At 37.2% G+C, this 27,978-nt stretch overlaps 1 protein-coding gene across 2 annotated transcripts in view; it reads left to right on the top strand.

The window, feature by feature from the left end:
* Positions 1-5,511, top strand: part of HOOK1 (hook microtubule tethering protein 1) — a 67,598-nt gene extending 62,087 nt beyond the window's left edge. For both annotated transcript variants that reach the window (XM_022575803.2, XM_089921876.1), the window contains one exon: positions 1,488-5,511. In XM_022575803.2, the coding sequence (XP_022431511.1) occupies positions 1,488-1,658 (171 nt within the window). In that variant the 3' untranslated portion in view covers positions 1,659-5,511. The remainder of the gene's footprint in view (positions 1-1,487) is intronic.
* The last annotated feature ends 22,467 nt before the right edge of the window (positions 5,512-27,978 follow it).

Below are 27,978 nucleotides of genomic sequence, written 5' to 3'. Positions count from 1 at the left end.
GAAGCACTCATACAGTTCTTAAACATTTTTAAAATCGCCTTATTTGAGCTAAAACATTTAATTTGTGCTTCATAAAGTGTTTCTGTAGAAATACGAATATCTGTATAATACAAAATTAATTGCTTCTAGTACTCAGCATGTATTTTAACATCCCTAAAGCCTCTCAGTGTATCCTTTGTTGTATTTTCTTTTTTTTATCCAGAGACTGCTCTTTAAGAATTGTCTATCTGTCCTAACAGAGAAAATAGTATAAAATAATTTGGTATATTTTATTTTGTCATCCTTAGTATGGTGGGATGTTTTCAAGAGTAGCATTTCCTGATGTATATGGTTCTTTTGAGTATTCTAATCAGCTAGCATAGATAATAACACAGCCATTATCTACCTTAGCTGCCATTTATTTAGTATGAGAGAATATCAGTTTATAGACTCTCCACGTGTGAAGCCTGTGCTTCACCATGAAGAGCTGGTTCTCCATCCTCAAACATGCCTTTTTCTTTCATGTCATCATACTTTTTGTCTGTGTTTTCTCCCTCCCTTCTCTATTTGGTGAAATCTGGCTTAATTTAGCAAGACCTTGAAGGAGATTGTGTGAGGTGTCCCAAGAACCTTCCTTCATGGGTTAGCCATCCTGGTTAAGATTAGGGACAATATATTATTTTCCTTGTTGTTCTGTGGCCTCTTGATACATAAATCATCAAAGATATTAGAGCCAAATAATGCATTATTTAATCATTTTTCAACCCATATTTTTTGAGCATTTACAATATTGTTGTCTATTGTACTAGTTACCAGTGAAGCTAAGTTCAGTAAAATCGCTTTATGTGATCTAGTGAGAGAGGAGTAGTGACTTCTTCCCTTAGTAAGAAACCCAATAGCCACAACTACGGTAATTTGTCATGTACTGATATATAGCTAGACCATAGTAAATTTGAACTATTCTGTGATTCTCAAACTTTAGCATTCAACAGAAGACTTGTTAAAACACAAACTATTGGACTTACCTGCAGAGCTTTTTATTCAGTAGGTCTGGGTAGAATCCACAGGTATAATTTGCACTTTTAAATTCCCAGTTGTGCAAACGTTAATCCAGGGACCACACTTCAAGAACCATTGATCCTAAGCTTTTCTCTTGTGCTGTGTCTGCTCATAATGGCTGGAGTAATGGCCCCAACACAAAAATTTGCCTTGGGACTTTTTTTCTATTGTTAAAATTAAGCTTAATTCTGGAGCATTATTTTAAGCTACTGTTTTTAACAATTTCAAATTTAATGGGTCAAAATAGAGAAACAGGGATTTATGCCTTTATTTTCCCCTTTCTTACTGGCATTATCACGTGGAGTGTAGCTCCTGAACCCTTAATTTTTCTATAACAATGAGGAAGACACCAGCTATATAGAATTGTTCTGAGGATTAAATGACTTTGTATATGTGGAAAGAACTTTGCAAACTCTACATAGTCATGTTATTTGTTTATTTTTGTTCAGAGTCTAGCATTCCAGAAATTAGGGATGGAATCTAGACTCGTGAGCGGCAGTGGTGCTTACAGAGACACGGGGGCTTGTGCTCCTGCCCGGTCTTTCCTAGCACAGCAGCGGCACATCACCAGCACCAGAAGAAATCTCTCTGTTAAAGTTCCTGCTACGACATCTGATTAAACTGCAAAAGAACACATAAACAGAAGTGCCCTTAAAATATTTTGTATCTTTCAACTAACTACCAGGTTGGAAAAGAAGTGTATGATTCTGGATATCAGCTATTTTAAAATCAAAATGCATAAAATTAGTCTTGCCAGCTGATTTTGAAAACAGAATGTGAAATTAGCTATCTGGGGAAGCATGTGTGAATAAATGGAAGATATAATAAGGCAAAAATCTCAAACATTTGTCTTTTGAGAGTATTATATTATTTCAAATTGACTTTGTATATTTTAGTTTAATGTTTTCGGTTGGACCAGTAACTAATTTGCAATGTGTAATCGGTAATACGTAATCTAAAAATACATCTATTTTAGTGTTTTGGTATAAAAATAGTTGTGAAAAAAAAAACAGTTGTGAGGTAGGCACGTGGAGAACTATACAAGAGTTATATTTTTTGACTTGACCTACACAAGGCGTTACCTCCGTCCTCTAATTCTGTTGCTGAATGGGTATATTTTATCATGTAATGGAAGACATAACATTTGGAAGATTGGACTATTAAAATGACTTCTCCAAAGAAGTGACTACTTGGCAATTTTGCAGATTTAGAAGAGGTCACAGTTCTCATATGTACCTACTATAAACTAAGGCTTCTGTACAGCATGGTTGAAATGTTAAGGGTATAGAAATGAACTGACTTTAAGAGATGACTTTCTGATGGGAAGCAAGCTAAAAAATATACTTCGTGTGAAACGCCCACACTATTTTAATATAATTAATGAAGATTACAATTATTATTACTTTTTTTTTTTTTTTTTTGTGGTACGCGGGCCTCTCCCGTTGCGGAGCACAGGCTCCGGACGCGCAGGCTCAGCAGCCATGGCTCACGGGCCTTTCCACTCCGCAGCATGTGGGATCTTCCCGGACCGGGGCACGAACCCGTGTCCCCTGCATCGGCAGGCAGACTCTCAACCACTGCGCCACCAGGGAAGCCCTATTATTACTTTTAAGCATAAAATTATCAAGGTTTCTGCTAAAAAAAAAAAAAAAAAAAAGATGCATTAGTAGTTTTGCCTCTTCACTGAAAAGAGATAGTGAAGTAGAGGAACAATTTGGAATCACTTTTTTTTTTTTTTTTTTTTTTTTGCGGTACGCGGGCCTTTCACTGTTGTGGCCTTTCCCGTTGCGGAGCACAGCCTCCGGAAGCGCAGGCTCATGGGCCCAGCCGCTCCGCGGCATGTGGGATATTCCCGGACCGGGGTGCACGAACCCGTGTCCCCTGCATTGGCAGGCAGACTCTCAACCACTGCGCCACCAGGGAAGCCCTGGAATCACTTTTATCTTGCTTACTAATTAAGGAATTTGTCTTGGGTTGAGTTTATGGTATTCAGTTCATTTCTGCCCAAATCTCCTTTTTTCAAAGGCATTACTCTATTATTTTTGGTCATTTTTAAGAGTCACACTTTGGAATTTTAATTTAGTTGAGTTAAATCTGTGCTGTCCAATAATGTAGCCAAAAGTCACATTGGCAATTTAATTAAAATTAAAAATTCAGTTCTTTGGTTGCACTAGCCACATTTCAGATGCTCAATAGCCATATGTGGCTAGTGGCTACAGTATTGGACAGTGCAGATATAAAATACTTTCATCATTGCAGAAACTTCTTGGACAGTGTAGTACTAAATCTTTTTATAATAACTTGGAAACACTCATTGATGTTAGACCACAAAAATGAAAAAAAGAAAAATGTTAGGACGATTTCAGATATGAAAAGTAATTGAATTATGATGTAACTAGTATCTTACATTCCTTATGGTTGAATACCTTATGTTGTGACATAATCTTTCCAGTGCTATTCAGAACTACATACCTATCAGCATATGTCTAGACCACGGGTCAGCAAACTTTCTGTAAAGGGACAGATGGTCAATGTTTTAGTAAGTAAGTATTTTAGGTTTTGTGGGCCATATGATCTATCGCAAGTACTCAACTCAGCTGTAAGTATAAAATCAGGAGCCATATACAATATGTAAATTAAATGGGTATAGTTATATTTCAGTAAAACTTTGTTTGCAGAAACTGGCAGTAGGCCAGATTTGGCCTGCAGGCTGTAGACATCTGTTCTAGATTTTATTCTTAGCTTTTTTTTTGCAAATATGAGTATTGTTCCATTTACAGTATTATTCACTTAGATACTTGGTTTTTATATTCTATACCAATAAATGTTTTCTAATCACTGAAAATATAAGAATTTCATACTATATTTGGGTCTCTGAGATTAAGGAGCATCTGTCAGGATATTTTATCAGGGTTACTTCTTTTGACTACCTCTTAGATTTTGGTGTTCTTTACTGGTACAATTATATTGTTGAATTTCATTTTCCTGTATTATTGTAGTCTCTGCTTGCCTGTGACTTTTAGTGAAATGAAATAAGCTTTTGAAAATATTTTAGCATGCTAATTAAAATTTTCTAAATATTATAGCATTTTGGTACATTTTGGTCAATGTAAGATATCTGCTCCTTTGGTGTTTACTACTTGCTTATAATTGAGATTTCACAAGCTCTTCAAGCTCCCTTTTAATGAAATTTATTGTAAAACATCAATTTCAATAAATTAGTATTTTCACAGTTCAATTGCTTATAAATTTTCAATCATTATATTTGGAATTTCTGAAAACTTCATGCAATTTCTGAATAAGGATGTAAGGCTAGATTCTTTTTCCTAAATAGAGAAAAAGCAAATTTTGTGATTTAGCACTTTTCTAGTTGGTAGAATTTAAAATGCTCAATATGTATTTATACTAATAAATTACTAATGTAATTTAAAGTTCTCTATTGTGATTAATCATATGGAAATTCAGGAACTGATCAGAAGTGAGAGTCTTTTCCACATCTGGTTAGTGTAGTGAGATTGACACCCTGTGGGTGGTAAAGCATTATAAATATTCACCTTGAACCATGATTTATACATGTCTGTGCTGTGAGGCTTGAGTGCATATACCGGGGAAGAGAAATTCAGCATTTATCTCTCTGATTGATAAGGAATTGAATGTCCCAGTGATTATAAAGTAAAACCACAGACCAATTTGGGAATGATCTTTAATTTTGAGTATTTGCTCTAAGATTAATAAGTATTCCTTTACCTTTTTAAAATAAAAGTGTGTACATATGACAATGATGTTTATCCTCAGCTTAATGTATTGTGAAATATTTGACGTTCACTCTGTTTTTTTGAATAAGGCTGTTGAACTAATGATTTAATATAGATTAAGAACTAATGTCTTGTCTAGAAACATTAAACTGAGTAGCCCTTACTCAGATGTCATCGTCTTTGATAACTGGAGCGCTCATTTGAATGTCAAATAATGCTTCTGCATCTACACCTGTTGCTGTATAGTGGCACATGTGGCCCAGTGGGTTGGCTTTTAGGCCACAGTACTATCTGTTTTAGGTTCTCTATATGTATATTTAATGAGAAACATTCCTATGTAAAAATGTGTGTATATGGTTGTATGCATACATTCTTGTTGTGAACCTGTACCTTGCAAAGAAGTAGTTTGGAAATTTGTAAAGCACAAACATAAAAGGAAATCGTGTGCAGTTATTAAACTTGATGGAGCTTAAATGTAATTTTTAGTTTATAAAAGGTTCTTTCTATTTTCTATGGCAAAGACTTTGACACTTGAAAAATAGAAGCAATACTTGATTTATTTTTGTATTTAGTATATTATTTTAAATAAATGATTGTCCAATAACAATACTTGTCAAATGTTTTAAAGTAAAAATTTCTGATTCTGTGTCTGATATGATGAATTTTTAGTGGGTACAAGTGCACATTTGTTGCTTTAAATAAAGGACTTAAATATTTAGATTGGTAAAGAAAAAATTCTAATTTTTTCATTTGTTTTTGTGTGTGTGTGTGTGTGTGTGTGTGTGGTGTGAATGATGTGTAAAAATGATTTTTTGTTGTGCTCTTTTATATCTCCAATTTGCATTATCATGGAATCCAGAATATTTCTGGGTTTTTTTTGTGTTTTCTTGGTAAAGACTACGACTATATCAATTCTTTCTCCCCTTCTTCCTTTAGCAATAGAACCCCATACCTCAGCTTGTTATATTTACCATGGGGTGGGGGAGTTAGTTAGATTAACTACTTGCCAGATTCCCTTGTAACTAGGTGGGGCCATTTAACCAAGTTCTGGCCAAAGAGATGTGAATAATAGTGATGTGTGCCTGCCTGTTAAAAGAATGGGCTGCTTTCCCTAGCTCTTCTCCCTCCCCATCTGGAATGCCATGTGCCTGAGGGCAACCCTAGTGGAACAATAAGGAAGAAGGCACTTGTATCCTGAAATCATCATTTAGTCGTATCAGCTGTGGACTTCCAACCCAGATTTCTCTTAGTTAAGCATTTTTTAAAGCTGCTTTATTTGGAGGTTTCTTTCTTCCAGTACCCCATTTCCGAATCTTACACAGGTTTTTCAAAATGAGTTGTGAAGTTTTTAGAAAAGTGCAGGTGTTTCATGTTCTTGGAACATGTCTTGGAAAGGTTTCATTCTGTTCATGTTAATGGATGCTCAATAAATATTTGTTTAATCACATGAAGTTAGTTAATGTGTCAGTTATGGAAAGATGATGGAGACAGAAGTGAAGTCCTATCTCACTCTAGGTAGATCAACATGATCCCAAAAGACCATGATTCTACTAATTTGATTTTCTGAACTATACAATAAATGCTGGCCATACATTATTTTGTGACTAGTTCACTAAGAACAACCCAAAGTTCTAGACCTGCACTGACCAATGTGATGGCTGTTAGCCACACTGGTTATTAAAACAAATTTAGATTTTATTTCCTCCTTCTAGCCACATATGGCTAGTGGCTCTGATATTGGACAGTGCAGATTAAGAACATTTCTATCATCACAGAAAATTCTATTGGACAGCTCTACTCTAGATGTCTAAATTAAATGTACACATTCTACAGCTCTCTGAAGTTCCATATTATAGGGGATAACAAATGTAGTGAAGTGAAACTTTCACGCATCACCCTGCACACAGTGACATGCTCAGGGATAGAGCTACAGTTGGATCCTTAATCTGGCTATGGTTTTGATGGTGACGTGCTCCATTCCCTTGCCCACCTGGGCTGCAGCAACTTGCTATCAGTAAGTGGTTAAAAGTTGCAAGTTAGACCTCTTGCCTCTTGCTTCAACTCAAACATTCCCCTCTTCCGAATAAATTCTTCGGGGATTTCTCAAAAAAGATGAGATACATTTTTCTAAAACTTTCAAAGTCTTTGTCTTAGCGACCTTAATGTGATCTACCTTTGTTTGTTTTTAATGTGTCTGTCTTGCTACATGGTTTCTTGAGGTCACCGGCCTTACTTGGTTCATCTCTGCTTCCCTCACAACACTCAGCACAGTATCTTCTACATAGTTAGTAAATATGTACTAGCTGCATTAGAATTGCTGATGGACACAATGTTTTCTTTAGAAATCCAGTCTCAAGATGCTCTGAAGAGATCAGGGTGTGCATTGGAAGGAATATCTGAATAGGCAAAAGATCTTCCACCCATAGATTCAATAAACTGCTTCACATGTATCAGTACTTCTGAGAAAAATCCAGAAGCTAGAAAGACTCCTACACACTGGGGGACTAAGAAAATACCCACATTGAAAAAGGTAGGAAATGCTGATACCCTCTCACTATAAACCCCACCCCAGCAATGTGCCATGCAATTGGCAAATGGGAGGAAACCCTCAACTACCTTCTTCAACCTGAGGAGTGAAGGCTTTGGGCCAAACAAACATCCAACATCACAATTTTTATGGCTGCTACCTGAAGGACTAGCTTCTAACTCACCCATCTCTAGAAGCTGATAGGTCCTGGCATTTGCTAGTTCCCTGGGACCTCAAGGAACTATGAGGCAGTTTTGAACTTGTACAAGCACTTGCCCAGCTCATTCCCCTTGGCTAGGAGCTGAGTGAGCAGGCAATAAAGTTCAGCTCCCAGCTGCTCCCTGGAAAGGGTTTGACTGCACATCTGGCAGTGACTTTTCCAGCTGCTGCCTGAGGATTTGCCTTCTAACTAGCCTGCATCTGGTAGATAATGGGGTAGGCAATTAGTCCTCTCAGAGCTTAAGTGGGCATGTGGGCACTTCCTGTGGCTTTTCCCCTTAGCTCACTCCAGTGAAAAAAACAAGCCTCCAGCTTCTCCCTGGAAGGAGTTGAACTACACAACAAGTGTCATGATTTTTCCAGCTGCTATCAGAGGGTCTAACTTGCCTGTCTGGGAGGTGATGGGGCCCAGCCTGTACTTCTCCCCCAGGGTCTACAGAGAAAGCAACAATTTTTAATGTCCCTGCATGCTCTCCCCATGACTCCTCCCCCTCCTCTCAGCTCACTCCAGTAACACCTAGCTCTCAGCATCTCTTTAGAAAGGGTTAGACTGCAAACTAGTGCTCTGACTTTTCCAGCTGCTGCCTGAGGGTCTGGCATCTAACTTGCCTGTCTCTGGGAGCTGACAGGACAGGCAATGACTAGTCTCTTGGGAGTTTGAACAGGTGTGCAGACACTTCCTGCAGCTCCTACCCTCAGCCTGCTACAGTGATAAAATCAAGTCCTCAGCTTCTCTCTAGAAGGAGGTGGACTTCACATCAAGCCCCCCACTTTCCAGCTGCTACCCAAGCGACTGGCTTCTAACCCACATGTCTATGAGACCTAACATGACCCAACATTTGCTAAGACCCTGGGGGCAACAGAGAGCAAAGCAGGCCATTCGAAAGGGTGGTTGGTCTGAATGAGGGTGTGGAGATTTGCCACAGTTCCTCTCCCAAGTTCACTGCAGAGCTAGTGAGTGATAAACTCCAGCTTCCAAATTCTCACTAAGGAGAGAAGGAATTGGTTTACTCATCTAGCGCCCCAACTTTTCTAGCTGTTATTTGAGCTGCTGGCTTCTTTCTTGCCTTCTTGAGGCACTGAGGACTTGGCATACTTTATTCTCCTGGGGGACACTAAGAACAAAGATGGCAGTTTGGACAAGCACAGAGGTTTGAGAGCACCCAGAATCTCTGACCAGGATGATTGGTGAGGTTTATTTCCTATACTATGAGGCCAGTCCAAGAAGACAGAGAGAGGTGGGTGTTTTATCTAATGTGCAGACACCAACATAGAGAGTCAAGGGAAATGAAGAAAGAAGGAAATATGTTCCGAATAAAAGAACAAGATAAGTCTCCAGAAACTGACCCTAATAAAATGGAGATCTGTGATTTTCCTGACAGGGAATTCAGAATAATGGTCATAAAGATCCTCACCTAGGTCAGGAGAGCAAAGCATGAACAAAGTGAGAATGTCAACAAAGAGGAAATTTTTAAAAGTACCAAGCAGAAATCACAGAGCTGAAGAATACAATAACTGAACTGAAAAAAATTTATATGGGCTTCAGAACAGAATAGATCAAGCAGAAGAAAGCACTGACAAACTAAAAGGCCACTGGCAATCAGAGGGGCAAAAAAGAAAGAAAGAAAGAAAGAGAGAGCATATAGAATATTCATTATGAGAGTCCCAGGAGGAGAGGAGAGAAAGGGGAAGAAAGTTTATACAAAGAAATAATAGCTGAAAACTTCCCAAACCTAGGGAAAGAAATAGCCACCAAGGTCCCTGAAGCACAAAAGACACCAAATAAAATGAAAAAGACACATTATAATCAAATTGTCAAAAGTTAAAGACAGAATTTTGAAACCGCAAGAGAAAGGTGACGTTACATACAAGGGAAGCCCTGTAAGACTATAAGCAGATTTTTCATCAGAAATCTTGCTGTCTAGAAGGGAGTTGCATGATATATTCAAAATGCTGAAAAACAAACAAACAAACAAACCCTGCTAACCATGAATACTATACCTGATAAACCTATCCTTCAAAAATGAAGGGGAGAAAAATACTTTCTCAGCTAAACAAAAGTTGAAGGATATTAAGCAGCCACATAAGAGCTTAAGAAATTATGAAACTCATTAGTAAAGGTAAATATACAGACAAAAAAGAATTCCATATTACTATTTCAGTGGTGGATAAATCATTTTTCATTCTAGTAAAAAGTTGAAAGACAAAAGTATTAAAAATAACTAAAACTAAATCATGTTATTGGATACACAATATAAATAGAAGTATATTGTGACATGACCATATAATGGGGAAGGAGAGATGAAAGTGTAGATTTGTTTGTAAGTGGAGTTGTTATCACCTTAAATAGACTGTTACAACTATATTTTATATAAGCCCCAAGTTATCCACACAGAGAATACTTAGAGAAGTTACACAAAAGAAAAGGAGAAAGGAGTCAATACAAATAATAGCAACAACAACAAAACACAAAGACAGTTGGAGAGAAAAAAAAGGACAAGAGAACTATAAGACAAATAAATCAGTTAACAAAATGGTAATAGGAAGTCCTTTTCTATAAATAATTATTTTAAATGTAAGTTGATTAAGCTTCCCAGTCAAAAGATATAGAGTGGATGAATGGATGAAAAACCAAGACTATGTGCTATCTACAAGAAAGAAGTGGACAGGCTGGAAAATGAAGGGATGTTAGAAATGTAATATATCCCTTTCTTACAGCAATTCAAAGAAAGCAGAAGTGGCTATAAACATATCAAACAAAATGGACTTTAACTCAAAAAGTGTCTCTAGAGACAAAGAATGTATCATGTAATGATAAAGAGTCAATTCAACAAGAAGATAGAACAATTGTTGGGTGCAATATATATATGCACCCAATGTTGGGTGCAATATATATATGCACCCAACAGGGCACCTAAGTACATAAAGGAAATACTGACAGATATGAAAGGGGAAATTGATAAAAATACAATAATAATAGGAGACTTTAATAAGTCTCACTTTCAATAATGCATAGAACATCCAGAAAGAAAATCAATAAACAGCTGACTTGAACAATACTATAGACAAAATGGACCTAACTGATACAGAACTTTCCACCCAACAGCAAGCACACATGGAACATTCTCCAAGATAGATCACATGTTAGTTAACAAAACAAGTCTTAGTAAATTTAAGATCTAAGTCATACCAGCTATTTTTTTTTACCACAATAGAATGAAACTAGAAATCAATAACATCAAGAAAATGGGAAAATTGGCCGGCCGGCGGTGAGGGATGCAGGGGGAGAACTTTCTAGAGACAGTGGCCGGTTCGGGCTCTGGAGCTCCTTTCTGCGAAAGGTGGTTTCTGAACCCCTTTGCTCTCTGTGAAGTTGACTCTGCTGGAATTTGGTGCTTATTTTCCTACTTACAGGATTTTTGCTCATAAGAGAAATCAAATCTCCATGTTATGGCAAAACTGGGACTTTCTGGAATAATGCAAGGGGTTCAGAGAATTGAAGAGAGCCTGACAGGTGGAATCAAAGCTGCAGGACTTCCCTGGTAGATCAGTGGTTAAGAATCCGCCTGCCAATGCAGGGGACATGGGTTTGAGCCCTGATCCGGGAAGATCCCACATGCCGTGGAGCAGCTAAGCCTGTGTGCCACAACTACTGAGACTGTGCTATAGAGCCCATGAGCCACAACTACTGAGTCCGCCTGTCAGAACTACTGAAGCTCACTCGCATAGAGTCCGTGCTTCACAACAAGAGAAGCCACCACAATGAGAAGCCCACGCACCGCAACAAAGAGTAGGCCCCACTTGCTGCAACTAGACAAAGCCCATGCAGAGCAATGAAGACCCAATGCAACCAAAAATAATTAATAAATAAATAAGTAGATTTTAAAAATATATATTGCATTATAATATTAGAATATTTTACTACTGAGTAAATTTATGTATTATATTAGCTCTAGAGGAAATCTGAGAAACCATGTTGTTTAACTGCATCTACAATATTACAAGGAAGAAAAACTTAAAGGCACATAACAGGCTTGCTGAAGGTAAGAGGTAGAAAGCAGTTCTATTCTTTCCTTAGAGCCATGGCACTATTTTTGTAATATAATTTAGTGTTTTTATGGAATATTCATTCCTTATTCCATAAGAGAGGGCTGTGGTTCTTTCATTTGACTTTTAGAGCCCTATTCCCTTACTTCACACTCTTCCATTTTTAAGAAATTTTCTCCAAAGAGGAAGAAAACCTTACTTCGTTCTGAATGGCTTCCTGGAAGATGAGAAGTTGAGTGGACCTCAGGGGTGACTGGGGAAGGACAGAAACCTGGCTTGTTCCACAGAAAGAGAAGACTCCTGAGGAACTAGCTTTAGAATGAGATATCTTCTCATTGTTGGTCAGCTCAAGTGGACAATCAAGGTCTCTTGGGAAGTGACCCAAGGCATTTTCACCTGGGAACAAACTTCAAGCAAGAATAGCTAAAGGACCATCTTAGCCTCAAGAATTTTTAATAAAATACTCCAAGATTGTCTAACCTAGGCCATTATCATTTCAAACGAACTTCTCTAGATAATTATTGTAAAATATTTTTCCAACTAACTGCATGGTGGGACTTTCCCTGTGGTTAACCATAAACCAGTAAGAATTTGAGGATTTTTATCAAGTATTATGCTCTGGTTGTAAAAGTATTGGTCTGAAACCAGGCTTTCTGAAGCTATGCAGAAAGTGGGGCCAGCCTACAGTTTGAGAGATATGAAGCTACCTCATGTTGATGGTACTTCAGGCTCTCCATTTCTCCTAGTTCAGGCTGGTTTGGTGACAGTAGCAGAGTTGCTTTCCTTAACAAAGCTCAATGTAAACGCCATGGCAGTTTACGCAGAAGAACATAAAATAGAGTGTCTAGATGTGAAGACACCAAGGTGGGGAATTTGGAGAGATGATAACACAAAAGAAATCTCCTAAGAAATCCCTCATTTAAGAATCAAAATGATTGAGTAAAGCCTGTGAGGGAGACCTAGGAATACCATTCAGGCAGAGTAAAACTAGGGCAGTGAAGTGGCTTGGAATCAAGCCATTAGGGAAGAATTTACTTGAGATTCAAGAGATACCTTATAAATAAGGAGGGAGAAGAGGCAGGTGAAAATGGGGTTGTTAGGACAGGTGAAGGGATTAGTTTTGAAAATGGGAGCAGGGTATTTCTTTGTGACAAAATTGAAGAAGTGTATAGGAGGAAATAAGGTAAACTTTTCAGATTAGAAAAGAGAGGAAGTCAATCAAGCTTATTAATGACTTAAACCTTTTCAGTGAAATAGCCTCTGGGTTTTGATGTAGAAGACATACTAGGAATTTGAGGAATGTGAAAATTATTTACAATAGACTCTAGGGAAAATAATGAAGAAAAGATTGCTAACTAATTTAAGCCTGGTTGAATTTAGTTAGCATGATTTTAAATGAGTACAATCAACCATCATGGGTATGAGAACGATGGAAACCATAGGATTAACCCAAAACAGGGGATTATCATTGCTGGTATAACAAAATGCCAGGGGAACAAAGGATTCTACGTTGATTTTTGGACATCTCTGAAACGACTTACCATGAAGGCTATGCTGGGACAATAAAAAATGGGGCAGAGGTAAAAAAGGACTGTGGAAGGAAAATAAAAATGGAATTGGTGTTGCTAAAAGGATCTCTAAAATGGAGCCAGGAGGGCATTAATAATGTGTGACTTATATATGTCTCAGCCTGGATGGATCTGACCTTTTGACCACTTACTGTCCTGATGATGTCATCCAAAACATCTGCCAGAAACTCAAGATACTTATTGGACCCTTACTCTAAAATACCTTGGAACAGCCTAAATACTTATCAGACCCCTACCCTAAAATAACTTGTGATTCTTAAGGACAAATATTTCCTGACTCACATGGGAGACAAACACAATTCTCACCAGGCAACTTTGAACAACCTCGTGGCTTTTTGTCTTTATAAGCCCCTGATTATTTCTCTTCCCCAGAACACTCTTTCAGGGTTACCTGAATCTGTGCCTTCTGAATTGCAATTATTTATACCCCAAATAAACTCTTTTCTTATTAAAAAAAAAAAAAGGGAAAATTTACAAATACGTAGAAATTAAACAACATACTCTTGAACAACCACTGGATCAAATGGGAAATAAAAAGAGAATTTAAAAAATATCTCAAGATAAATTAAAATGAAAACACAATGAACTATGGGATTCAGCAAAGCAGTACTAAGAGGGAAATTTATTGGAATAAATGCCTACATTAAAAAAAAAAAAAGATATCAGGGAGAGCAGCCATGATGGCAGAGTAGAAAGACCCTGAGCTCACCTCCTCTCACGGACACACCAAAATCACAGCTAACTGCAGAACAACCACTGATGAAACAGACTGGAACCTACCAGAAAAGATCTTCTACAACTAAAGACATAAAGAAGCAACCACAATGAGATGGGTAGGAGGGGTGGACTCATGATATAATCAAATATCATACCCCCAGGTGGGCAACCTACAAACTGAAGAATAATTATATATAATAATTATATTATAATAATTATTATAGGGAATTCCCTGGTGGCACAGTGGTTGAGAATCCATCTGCCAATGCAAGGGACACAGGTTCAATCCCTGGTCCAGGAAGATACCATGTGCCACGGAGCAACTAAGCCCATGTGCCACAACTACTGAGCCTGTGCTCTACAGCCCACAAGCCACAGGTACTGAGCCCACGTGCCACAACTACTGAAGTCTGCCTGCCTAGAGCCCGTGCTCCACAGCAAGAGACGCCACTGCAGTGAGCAGCCAACACACTGCAATGAAGAGTAGCCCCTGCTCACTGCAACTAGAGAAAGTCTGCACACAGCAACAAAGACACAACACAGCCAAAAATAAATAAAATTAAATTTAATAATAATAATTATTATAACACACAGGGTCTTGTGCACACTAGGACCCAGGGAAAAAAGTGGTGATTCCATAAAAGACTAGGCCAGACTTACCTGCTAGTATTGGAGGATCTTCTGCGGAGGCAGGGGGTAGCTGGGGCTCATTGCAGGGACAAGGACACTGGCAGCAATAGCTTTGGGGTGTACTCATTGGCGTGAGCCCTCTTGGAGGCTGCCATTTTCTCACCAACACCTGGCCTCACCCAACAGCCTGTAGACTCTAGTGCTGGGACTCCTCAGTCAAAAAAACCAACAGGGCAGGAACACAACCCCACCCATCAGCAGACAGGCTGCTTAAAGTCTTCCTGAACACAGAGCTGCCTGATAAACATACCCCATGACACGGCCCTGCCCACTAGAGGGACAAAACCCAGTTCCACTCACCAGTGGGCAGGTACCAGACCCTCCCATGAGGAAGCTTGCACAAGCCTCTTAGACAGCATCATCCACCAGGGGACAGACAGCAGAAGCAAGAACTACAACCCTGCAGCCTGTGGAAGTGAAACCACAATCTCAGAAAGTTAGACAAAATGAGATGGCAGAGGAATATGTCGCATATGAAGGAAAAAGATAAAACCCCAGAAGAACACCTAAGTGAAGTGGAGGTAGGCAATCTACCTGAAAAAGAATTCAGAGTAATGACAGTAAAGAGTATCCAAGATCTTGGAAAAATAATGGAGGCACAGAGCGAGAAGATACAGGAAATGTTTAAGAAAAAGCTAGAAGAACTAAAGAACAAAATAACAGAGATGAACAATACATTAGCTGAAATGGAAAATACACTAGAAGGAATTAATAGCAGAATAACTGAGGCAGAAGATTGGATAAGTGACCAGGAAGACAGAATGGTGGAAATCACTGACACCGAACAGGATAAATAAAAAAGAATGAAAAGAAATGAAGACAGAAGAGACAGCTGGGACAACATTAAATGCAACAACATTTGCATTATAGGGGTCCCAGAAGGAGAAGAGACAGAAAAAGGACCTGAGAAAATATTGGAAGAGATAATAGATGAAAACTTACCTAACATGGGAAAGGAAACAGTCCCCCAAGTCCAGGGAGCGCAGAGAGTACCAGACAGGATATACCCAAGGAGGAAAGCACAAAGACACATAGTAATCAAATTGAAAAAAATTAAGGATAAAGAAAAAATATTAAAAGCAATAAGGGGAAAGCAACAAATAACATACAAGGGAACTCCCATAAGGTTATCAGCTGATTTCTCAGCAGACACTCTGCAGGCCAGAAGGGAGTGGCATGATATATTTAAACTGATGAAAATGAAAATACTACAACCAAGAATACTCTACCCAGCAAGGCTCTCACTCAGATTCAACAGAGAAATCAAAAGCCTTAAGGTCAAGCAAAAGCTAACAGAATTCAGTGCCACCAGACCAGCTATATAACAAATGCTAAAGGAACTTCCCTAGGTGGAAAAGAAAAGTCCATAACTAGTAACAGGAAAATTATGAATGGAAAAGCTCACTGGTAAAGGCAAACATACAATAAATGTAGGAAGTAATCTGCACACAAATATGATATCAAAACCAGCAATTGTGAGAACAGGAGAGCACAAATGCAGGATATTGGAAATGCATTTGAAAGAACAAATTAAAAGAACAGCAAATTAAAACAATCTTGTTTATCTATATACTGCTATACCAAAACCATATAGTAACCACAAACCAGAAATCTACAATAGATATACATAGAAAAAAGAAAAAGGAATCCAACACAACACTAAAGTTAGTCGTCAAATCGCAAGAGAAGAAAACAAAAGAGGAAAGGAAGAAAAAAGGCTTAGAAAAACAAACCTCAAAAAATTAACAAAATGGCGATGAGAACATACATATAGATAATTACCTTAAACATAAATGGATCCCATGCTCCAACCAAAGGACATAGACTGCCTGAATGGAGACAAAAACAAGACCTGTATATATGCTGTCCATAAGAGACCCAATTCAGATCTAGGGACACATATAGACTGAAACTGAGGGGATGAAAAAAGGTGTTCCATGAAAATGGAAATCAAAAGAAAGCTGTAGTAGCAATACTCATATCAGGCAAAATTAGACTTTAAAATAAAGATTGTTATAAGAGACAAAGAAGGACACTATGTAATGATCAAGGGACTGATCCAAGAAGAAGATATAACAATTGCAAATATATATGCACCCAACACAGGAGTACCTCACATCCATAAAAGGAGAAACTGACAGTAACACAATAATAGTGGGGGACTTTAACACCCCACTTCCATCAATTGACAGATCATCCAGACAGAAAATCAATAAGGAAACACAGGCCTTAAATTACACATTAGACCAGATGCACTTAATTGATATTTATAGAGCAGTCCATCCAAAATCAGCAGAATACACATTCTTCAAGTGCACATGGAACATTCTTCAGAATGGATCACATTGTGGGCCCCAGAGCAGGCCTCAGTAATTTAAGAACATTGAAATCATATCAAGCATATGTCCTGACCACAATGCTATGAGATTAGAAATGAACTACAAGAAAAAAAAATGTAAAAGAAAAAGAACACAAACACGTGGAGGCCAAGCAATATGCTACTAAACAACCAATGGATCACTGAAGAAATCAAAGACATCATCACAAAATACCTAGAGACAAATGAAAATGAAAGGATAATGATCCAAAACCTGTGGGATGCAGCAAACACAGTTCTAAGAGGGAAGTTTATAGCAATGCAATCTTACCTCAAGAAACAAGAAAAATCTCAAATAAACAGCCTAGACTTATACCCTAAATCAACTAGAGAAAGAAGAACAAACAAAACCCAAAGTTAGTAGAAGGAAAGAAATCATTAAGATCAGAGCAGAAATAAATGAAATAGAGACTAAGACAACAATAGAAAAGATCAATGAAACTAAAAGTTAGTTCTTTGAAAAGATAAACAAAATTGATAAATATTTAGCCAGACTCAAGAAAAAAAAGAAGAGGACTCAAATCAATAACATTAGAAATGAAAAAGGGGAAGTTACAATGGACACCACAGAAATACAAATGATCATAAGAGACTACTACGAAAAACTATATGCCAATAAAATGAACAACTTAGAAGTGGACAAGTTCTTAGAAAGGTGTAATCTCCCAAGAATGGACAAGGAAGAAATAGAAAATATGAACAGACCAATTACCAGTACTGAAATTGAATGAGTAATTTAAATCCTTCCAACAAATGGAAGTCCAGGACCACATGGCTTCACAGGTGAATTCTACCAAACATTTAGAGAAGAGTAAACATCTATCCTTCTGAAACTATTCCAAAAAATTGCAGAGGAAGGAAGGAACACTCCCAAACTCATTCTATGATGCCACCATCACCCTGATACTGAAACCAGACAAAGATAACAAAAAAATAGAAAATTATATGCCAATAGCATTGATGAATAGATACAAAAATCCTAAACAAAATGCTAGCAAACAAAATCCAACAATATATTAAAAGGATCATACACCATGATCAAGTGGGATTTATCCCAGGGATACAAGGATTTTTCAGTATCTCTAAATCAAACAGCGTGATACACCACATTAACAAATTAAAGAATAAAAACTATCATCTCAACAGATGTAGAAAAAGCTTTCAATAACATTCAACATCCATTTATAATAAAAGCTCTACAGATAGTGGGCATAGAGGATACATACATCAACATAATAAAGGCCACATATGACAAACCCACAGCTAACATCATACTCAATGGTGGAAAGCTGAAAACATTTCTTCTATGATCAGGAACAAAACAAGGATGCCCACTCTCACCACTTTTATTCAACATAGTTTTGGAATTTTTTTTTTTTTTTTGCTGTACGTGGGCCTCTCACTGTTGTGGCCTCTTCCATTGTGGAGCACAGGCTCCGGATGCTCAGGCTCAGTGTCCATGGCTCACGGGCCCAGCCGCTCCGCGGCATGTGGGATCTTCCCAGACCGGGGCACAAACCCGTGTCCCCCGCATTGGCAGGCGGACTCTCAACCACTGCGCCACCAGGGAAGCCCTAGTTTTGGAATTTTTAGCCACGACAATCAGAGAAGAACAAGAAATAAAAGAAATAAAAATTGGAAAAGAAGTAAAACTGTCACTGCAGATGACACAATACTATACATAGAAAATCCTAAAGATGCTATCAGAACACTACTAGAGCTCAACAATGAATTTGATAAAGTTGCAGGATACAAAGTTAATACACAGAAGTCTGTTGCATTTCTATACACTAACAATAAAATAGAAGAAAAAGAAATTAAGGAAACCATCCCATTTACCATCACATCAAAAAGAATAAAATACCTAGAAAAAACCTACCTAAGAAGACAAAAGACCTATACTGTGAAAACTATGACACTGATGAAAGAAACTGAAGATGACAAAAACAGATTTAAAGATATACCATGTCCTTGAATTCAAAAGAATCAATATTGTTAAAAAGAACATACTAAACAAGGTGATCTACAGATTCAATGCAATCCCTATCAAAATAAAACTGGCATTTTTCACAGGTCCAGAATAAAACAAAACTTTTAATTCATTTGAGACCCAAAAGACCCTGAATAGCCAAAATAAACTTGAGAAAGAAAAATGAAGCTGGAGGAATCAGCCTGCCTGACTTCAGACTATAAAGTTACAGAAATCTAAACAGTATGGTACTGGCACAAAACCAGACATATAGATCAATGGAATAGGGTAGAATGCCCAGAAATAAACCCTCACACTTATGGTCTATTAATCTATGACAAAGGAGGCACGAATACACAATGGAGAAGAGACAGCCGCTTCAATAAGTGGTTCTGGGAACATTCTCTAACACCATATACAAAAATGAACTCCAAATGCTATAAAGGCCTAAATATAAGAGTGGGTACTATAAAACTCCTGGAGGAAAACATAGGCAGGACACTCTTTGACATAAATTACAGCAATATTTTTTTAGACCCGTCTCCTAGAGTAATAGAAATTTAAAAAAACAAATGAGACTTAATTAAACATAAAAGCTTCTAAACAGCAAAGTAAACCATAAACAAAATGAAAAGTTAACCTACAGAATGGGAGAAAATATTCGCAAACAATGCAATGGACAAAGGCTTAATTTCCAAAATATACAAACAACTCACACAGCTTAATATCACAAAAACAAAAATCTCAATCAAACAATTGGCATAGGCCTTAAATAGTCATTTCTCTAAAGAAGACATAGAGATGGCCAACAGGGACCTGAAAAGATGCTCAATATCACTATTAGAGAAATGCAAATCAAAACTTCAATGAGGTATCAACTCATACAGGTCAGAATGGCTATCATCAAAAAGGAATAAAATTAGGTCATTTGTAGAGATGTGGATGGACCTAGAGTCTGTCATACAGAGTGAAGTAAGTCAGAAAGGGAAAAAAACAAATATCGTATATTAACGCATATATGTGGAATCTAGAAAAATGATACAGATGAACCTCTTTGCAGGGCAAGAATATAGATGTAGAGAACGAACATGTAGACACAGGGGAGGAAGGGGAGGATGGGACGAACTGAGATTAGGATTGACATATATACACTACCATGTGTAAAACAGATAGCTAGTGGGAACCTGCTGTATAGCACAGGGAGCTCAGCTCAGTGCTCTGTGATGACCTAGATGGGGGTGGGAGGGAGGGTGGGAGGGAGGTCCAAGAGAGAGGGAATATATGTATACACATAGCTGATTCACTTTGTTGTACAGCAGAAACTAACACAACATTGTAAAGCAACTATACTCCAACAAAAAAAATAAAGTATAAAAAAGTCTATAAATAATAAGTGTTGGAGAAGGTGTGGAGAAAAAGGAATCCTCCTATACTGTTGCTGGGATGTAAATTGGTGCATCCACTATGGGGAACAGTATGGAGCTTTGCAAAAAACCTAAAAATACAATTACCATATGATCCAGCAATCCCACTCCTGGGTATATATTCAGACAAAACAATAAGTTGAAAAGATATATGCACCCCAGTGTTCATAGCAGCTCTACTTACAATAGCCAAGACATGGAAGCAACCTAAATGTCCACTGACAGATGAATGCACAAAGAAGATGTGATATATATATATACATATATAATAGAACATTACTCAGCCATAAAAAGAATGAAATAATGCCATTTGCAGCAATACAGATGGAACTAGTGATTATCATATTGTGAAGTCAGAAAACAAATACCGTATGATATCACTTATATGTGGAATCTAAAATATGATACAAATGAACTTATTTACAAAACAGAAATTGACTCACAGACATAAAAAACAAACTTGTGGTTACCATAGGGGAAAGGGGGGAGGTATACATTAGGAATTGGGGATTAACATATACACAGTACTATATATAAGACAGATAAACTAGCATAATACAAAAGAAAATCATTAAACCATAAAAGGCAAAAGAAAAAGAAAGGATCAAATAAAAAATACAAAATCAACAGGAAAACAAGGTTTAAAATGGAAATAAATACATATCAATCAATAATTACCTTAAATATCAATGAACTAAATACTCCAATCAAAAGATATAGAGTAGCAGATTGGATTAAAAAAACCCAAGAGCTTACAATATGCTGCCTAAAAGAAACGCAATCTAGGGCAAAGGACACACATAGATTGAAAGTGATGAGATGGAAAAAGATATTTCATGCAAACAGAAATGACAAGAAAGCAGGGGTTGCAATACTCATATCAATCAAAATAGACTTTAAAACAAAGGCTATATGGGGGTGAGGTCCAAGAGGGAGGGGATATATATATACATATAGCTGATTCACTTCACTGTACAGCAGAAACTAACACAACATTGTAAAGCAATTATACTCCAATAAAAAAAGGCTATAAAGAAGGACACTAAACAATAATAAAAGGATCAATAAACGGAGAGGATATTACACTCATCAATATTATGCACCCAGTAAAGGGGCACCCAAATACTAACAGACATAAAGGGAGAAACTGACAGGAATACAATAATAGTAGGATACTTTAACACCCCACTCACATCAATGGACAGATCTTTGAGACAGAAAATCAATAAGGAAACAGAGATCCTAAATGACATAATAGAACAGTTAGACTTAATTGATATTTTCAGAAAATTACATTTAAAAAAAGTCAGAATGTACATTCTTATCAAGTGCACATGGAACATTCTCTAGGATGGACCACGTACTAGAGCACAAATCAAGCCTCAACAAATTGAAGACTATAGAAATTATTTCAAGCATCTTTTCTGAGCACAATGGAATGACATTAGAAATCAACCATAGAAAAAAGAAACGAGAATAAACAATTACATAGAGACTAAACAACATGCTACTAAAAAACAAATGGGTCAATGATGAAATCAAAGAAGAAATTAGAAAATAGCTTGAAGCAACTGATGATGAAAAAAGAACCACACAAAATCTATGGTATGCAACAAAAGCAGTTCCTAGAGGGAAGTTCATAGTGATACAGGCCTTCTTTAAGAAAAAAGTAAAATCTCAATTAAACAACCTAACTCACCACTTAAAAGAATTAGAAAAAGAAGAACAAACAAAAACTAAGGTCAGCAGAAGGAAGGAAATAATAAAGTCAGAGAGGAAATAAATGAGATTTTAAAAAATAAAAAAATAAATAAAACCAAGAGCTGGCCTTTGAAAGGGTAAACAAAATTTACAAACCTCTGGCCAGGCTCACCAAGGAGAAAAGGGAGAGGACCCACATAAACAAAACTAGAAATGAAAAAGAGACATAACAATTGATACTGCAGAAATACAAAAAACCATAAGAGAATACTATGAACAATTATATGCCAACAAATTGGACAACCTAGAAGAAATGGACAACTTTCTAGAAACAGAGCCCACCAAAACTGAATCAAGAAGAAATAGAGCACTTGAGCAGACCAATAACTAGAAATGAAATAGAATCTGTAAAAAAAACAAAAATAAAAAAACTCCCTACAAACAAAAGTCCAGGACCAGATGGCTTCACTGGGGAATTCTACCTAACATACAAAGAAGAACTTATACTGATCCTTCTCCAACTCTACCAAAAGACTGAAGAGGAAGGAACACTCCCCAACACATTCTATGAAGCCATCATCACCCTGATACCAAAACCAGACAAAGACACTACCAAACAATAAAATTGCAGGCCAATATCTTTGATGAAGATAGCTGCAAAAATTCTCAGCAAAATATTAGCAAACCGAATACAACAACATATAAAAAACATCATACACTATGACCAAGTTGGATTCATCCCAGGGTCACAAGGATGGCTCAACATATGCAAGTCAATTGATGTGATACACCACATCAATAAAAGAAAGGACAAAAACCACATGATCATCTCAAGAGACTCAGAAAAAAACATTTGATAAAATTCAACATAGATTCATGATAAAAAACCTTTAGGAAAATGAGTATAATGTGAACATATCTCAACATAATAAAAGCTATTTATGACAAACCTGGAACCAATATAATACTCAACGGTGAAAAGCTGAAAGCCTTCCTGCAAAAATCTGGAACAAGACAAGGATGCCCACTCTCACCACTTCTATTCAATACAGTATTGGAATTCCTAGCCACAGCAATCAGACAAGAAAAAGAAATAAAAGGTATCCAAAGTGGAAGGGAAGAGGTACAATTGTCATTATATGCAGATGACAAACTTTTTAGAAAACCCTAAAAAATCCACACAAAAACTACTAGAACTGATAAAGGAATTCAGATGTGCAGCAGGATAAAAGATTAACATATAGAAATTGGTTGCATTTCTTTACACTAACAATGCAGTATCAGAAAGGGGATGTAAACAAACAATCTCTTTCAAAATTGCATCCAAAGGGCTTCCCTGGTGGCGCAGTGGTTGAGAGTCCACCTGCCAATGCAGGGGACATGGGTTCGTGCCCCAGTCCAGGAAGATCCCACATGCCATGCAGCGGCTGGGCCCATGACCCATGGCCGCTGAGCCTGTGCATCCGGAGCCTGTGCTCCACAGCGGGAGAGGCCACAATAGAGAGAGGCCTGCGTACCGCAAAAAAAAAAAAAAAATTGCATCCATAAAAAACAAAAGACTGAGGAATAAGCCTCACCAAGGAAGTGAAAGACATATGCTGAGAACTACAAAACATTAAAAAAGGAAATTGAAGATGATTCAAAGAAATGGAAAGATATACCATGCTCTTGGATTGAAAGAATTAATATTGTTAAAATTACCATACTACCCAAAGCAATCTACAGATTTTATGAGATCCTTATCAAACGACCCATGACATTCTTCACAGAACCAGAACAAATAATCCTAAAATTTATATGGAACCATGAAAGACCCAGTATTGCCAAAGAAATCCTGAGGAAAATGAACAAAGCAGGAGGTATAACCCTCCCAGACTTCAGATAATATTTACTACAAAGCTACAGTGATGCAAACTGTGGTATTGGCACAAAAACAGACATTCAGATCAATGGAACAGAACAGAAAGCCCAGAAAAAAACCCACACAGCTATGGCCAATTAATCTTTGACAAAGGAAGCAAGAGTATACAATGGGAAAAAGTCTCTTCAGCATCTGGTGCTGAGAAAGTTGAACAGCTGCATGTAAATCAATGAAGTTAGAACACACCCTCACACCATATACAAAAATAACCTCAAAATGGCTTAAAGACTTTAACATAAGATATGATACCATAAAATTCCTAGAAGAGAACATAGGCAAGACATTCTTTGACATAAATCATACCAATGTTTTCTTAGCTCAGTCTCCCAAGGCAATAGAAATAAAAACAAAACTAAACAAATGGGACCTAATCAAACTTACAAGCTTTTGCGCTGCAAAGGAAACCATAAACAAAACAAACAACCTACTGAATGGGAGAAAATATTTGCAAAATGATACCACTGACAAGGGCTTAATTTCCAAAATACACAAACATCTTATACAACTCAACAACAAAAAACAAAGCAACCATTCAAAAAATGGTCAGAGGGCCTAAATAGACATTTCTCCAAAGAAGACATACAGATGGCCAAGAGGCACATAAAGAGATGCTCAACATCACTAATTATTAGAGAAATGCAAATCAAAACTACAATGAGGTGTCACCTCACACCGGTCAGAATGGCCATCATCAAAAAGTCTACAAACAATAAATGCTGGAGAGGGTGTGGAGAAAAGGACACCCTCCTACAGCATTAGTGGGAATGTAAATTGGTATAGCCACTATGGAGAATAGCATGGAGGTTCCTTATAAAACTAAATATAGAGCTACCATATGATCCAGCAGTCCCACACCTGGGCATATATCCAGAGAAAATTATACTTCATAAAGATACATTATCCCAGTGTTGATTGCAGCACTATTTACAATAGCCAAGACATGGAGCAACCTAAATGTCCATCAACAGATGAATGGATAAAGAAGATGTGGTACGTATATACAATGGAACTCAGCCATCAAAAAGAATGAAATAGTGCCATATGCAGCTACATGGATGGACCTAGAGATTATCATAGTAAGTGAAGTAAATCAGACAGAGAAAGACAAATATGATATCACTTATATGTGGAATCTAAAAAGTGATAGACATGAACTGATTTACAAAACGCAAACAGACTCACAGACTTAGAAAACAAATTTCTGTTTACCAAAGGGGAAAGGTGGAGGAGGAGGCAGGATAAATTAGGAGGTTGGGATTAACATACGCACACTACTATATATAAAATAGATAATCAACAAGGACCTACTGTATAGCACAGGGAACTTTACTCAATATAATAACCTATATGGGAAAAGAATCTGGAAAAGAACAGATATATGTATATGTATAACTAAATCACTTTGCTGTACACCTAAAACTAACATAACATTGTAAATCAACTATACTTTAATAATTTTTTTTAAAGTTAAAAAACTAAAGGTCTCAAACAACATACTCTTAACCTTCAAGGAACTAGGAAAAAAAAGTAAGCCCAAAGTTAGCTAAATGTTAGAGCGAAAATATACCAAATAAAGGAGAATGATAGAAAAACAACAACAAACCTAAGGGTTGGGTTTCTGTTTTTGTTTTTTGTCAAAGATAAGCAAAATCAGGAAAACCTTAGACTAAGAATAAAGAAAACTCAAAATCATAAATTAAAGAGAAGACATTATAATGGATGCCTCAGAAATAAAAAGGATCATAAGAAACTATTATGAATAATTAAATTGTATAAAATTGGATAATCAAAAATGTATAAATTCCTAGAAGCATTCAACCTACCAAGAACAAATCAAGAGAGAATAGAAAGTCTGAACAGATCAGTAACAAATAAGGAGATTGAAACAGTAATCATAAACCTGTCCACAAAGAAAATCCCAGGGCCAGATGGCTTCATGAGTGAATTCTACAAAACATTCAAAAAGAATTAATACTAATCCTTCTAAAATTCTATCAAAAAATAAAAGCAGGAACACTTCCAAACTCATTTTATGAGGCCAAAATAACTTTGATACCAAAGTTAGACAAAGACTTCACAAGAAAGGAAAACTACAGGCCAATATCTCTAATAAATACAGATGCAAACATGTTTAATAAAATACTAGTAAATCAAATTTCAGCAGCATATTAAAAGGATATACACCATGACCAAGTGGGTCTTATCCCTGAGATAAAAGGATGCTTCAATATACACAAATCAATCAATGTGATTCACCACATCAATAGAATGAAAGATAAAAATCATGATTATCTCAGTAGATGCAGAAAAAGCATTTGACTAAATTCAACATCTATTCATGATAAAAAAGTAAACTCAACAATATAGGTATAGAAGAAACGTACATCAATACAATAAAGACCATATATGAAAACCCTGTATCTAACATCATAATCAATTGTGTGTGTCTACGTCAGGGGGAGACTAGAAACTTTTCCCTTAAGAACTGGTACAAGAGAAAGATGTCCACCCTCACCACTTGTACTCAACATATTATTGGATGTCCATACCAGATCAATTAGACAAGAAAAAACAAATGAGGCATTTAAAATGGGAAGGAAGAAGTAACATTATCTCTCTTTGCAGATTTCATAAACATATATGTAGAAAACACTAAAGACTCAACCAAAAACAAACAACTGTTAGACCAATTTTTAAAATTCAGTAAAGTTGCAGGATAAAAATTGACATACAAAAATTGGTAATTCTATAATACACTAACAATGAACTATTCAAAAAGGAAATTAGGAGAGCAATCCTATTTACAATAGCAACAAAAAGATTAAAAATACTTAGGAGTAAATAATCAAAGAGGTGAAATATTTGTACACTGAAAAATATAAAACACAAGGAAATTTAAGAAGACACAGATAGTTTTAACAACATCCCATGTCCATGGATTGGAAGAATTAATGTAAAAATGTCCATACTACCCCAAGTGATCTAGAGATTCAATGTTATCCCTATCAAAATGCCAATGGCATTCTTTACAGAAATAGAAAAAACAATCCTAAAATTCATATGGAAACACAAAAGACCCTGAATAGCCAAAGCAATCTTGAGCAAGAACAAAGCTGGAGGCATTACACTGCCTGATTTCAAACTATATTACAAAGTTATTATAATCAAAACAGACATATAGCTCTTCCACCACGTGAGGTAAAAAGAAAACTCTGTGACCAGATGTGGGGTCTCAGCTGACCATGATGACACCTTGAACGCAGACTTCCAGTCCCCAGAACTGTATTTTCGAGTCAGGACAAGATGGCAGAGTAGAAGCACCTGACTTCACCTTCTCTCATGAAAACACCAAAATCACAGCTAACTGCTGAACAACGATTGACAAAAAAGACTGGAACCAAAAAAGATATTCTACTTCCAAAGACAAAGAAGAAGTCACAATGAGACGGTAGGAGGGGAGCATTCATGATACAACCAAATGCCATACCCACTGGGTGGGCGACCCACAGGCTGGAAAATAATTATATTGCAGAGGTTCTCCCACCAGAGTGAAAGTTCTGAGCCTCACCTCAGGCTCCCCAGTCTGGGGGTCTGGCATTGGTAGGAGGAGCCCCCAGATCACTTGGCTTTGAAGACCAGCAGGGCTTGACTACAGGAAATCCACAGGACTGTGAAAAACAGAAACTCCACTCCTGGAGGGTGCATACAAGTTTTTGTGTACCCAGGGAAAAAAGCACTGACCTCAAAGGAGCCTGGGCCAGACCTACCTGCTGGACCCACAGGGCCTCCATGGGAGGCAGGTGGTGGCTGTGGCTAACTGGGGGACGAGGACACTGGTGGCAGAGTTACTGGGAAGTACTCATTGGTGTGAGCTGTCCTGGAGGCTGCCATTTTGACACTGAGATTTGGCCCCATCCAACAGCCCTTATGCTCCAGTGCCGGGACATCTTAGGACAAACAACCAATAGGGAGGGAACACAGCCCTACCTATCAGCACATGGTCT

This window comes from Delphinapterus leucas, chromosome 1, assembly GCF_059928025.1.
Source record: "Delphinapterus leucas isolate spDelLeu-1000000601 "Yukka" chromosome 1, BTC_Dleu_Yukka2, whole genome shotgun sequence".
In the NCBI taxonomy this organism is placed as follows: domain Eukaryota; kingdom Metazoa; phylum Chordata; class Mammalia; order Artiodactyla; family Monodontidae; genus Delphinapterus; species Delphinapterus leucas.
The sequence above is the reverse complement of the archived record's forward strand: the minus strand, read 5'-3'. Positions and strand labels throughout refer to the sequence as shown.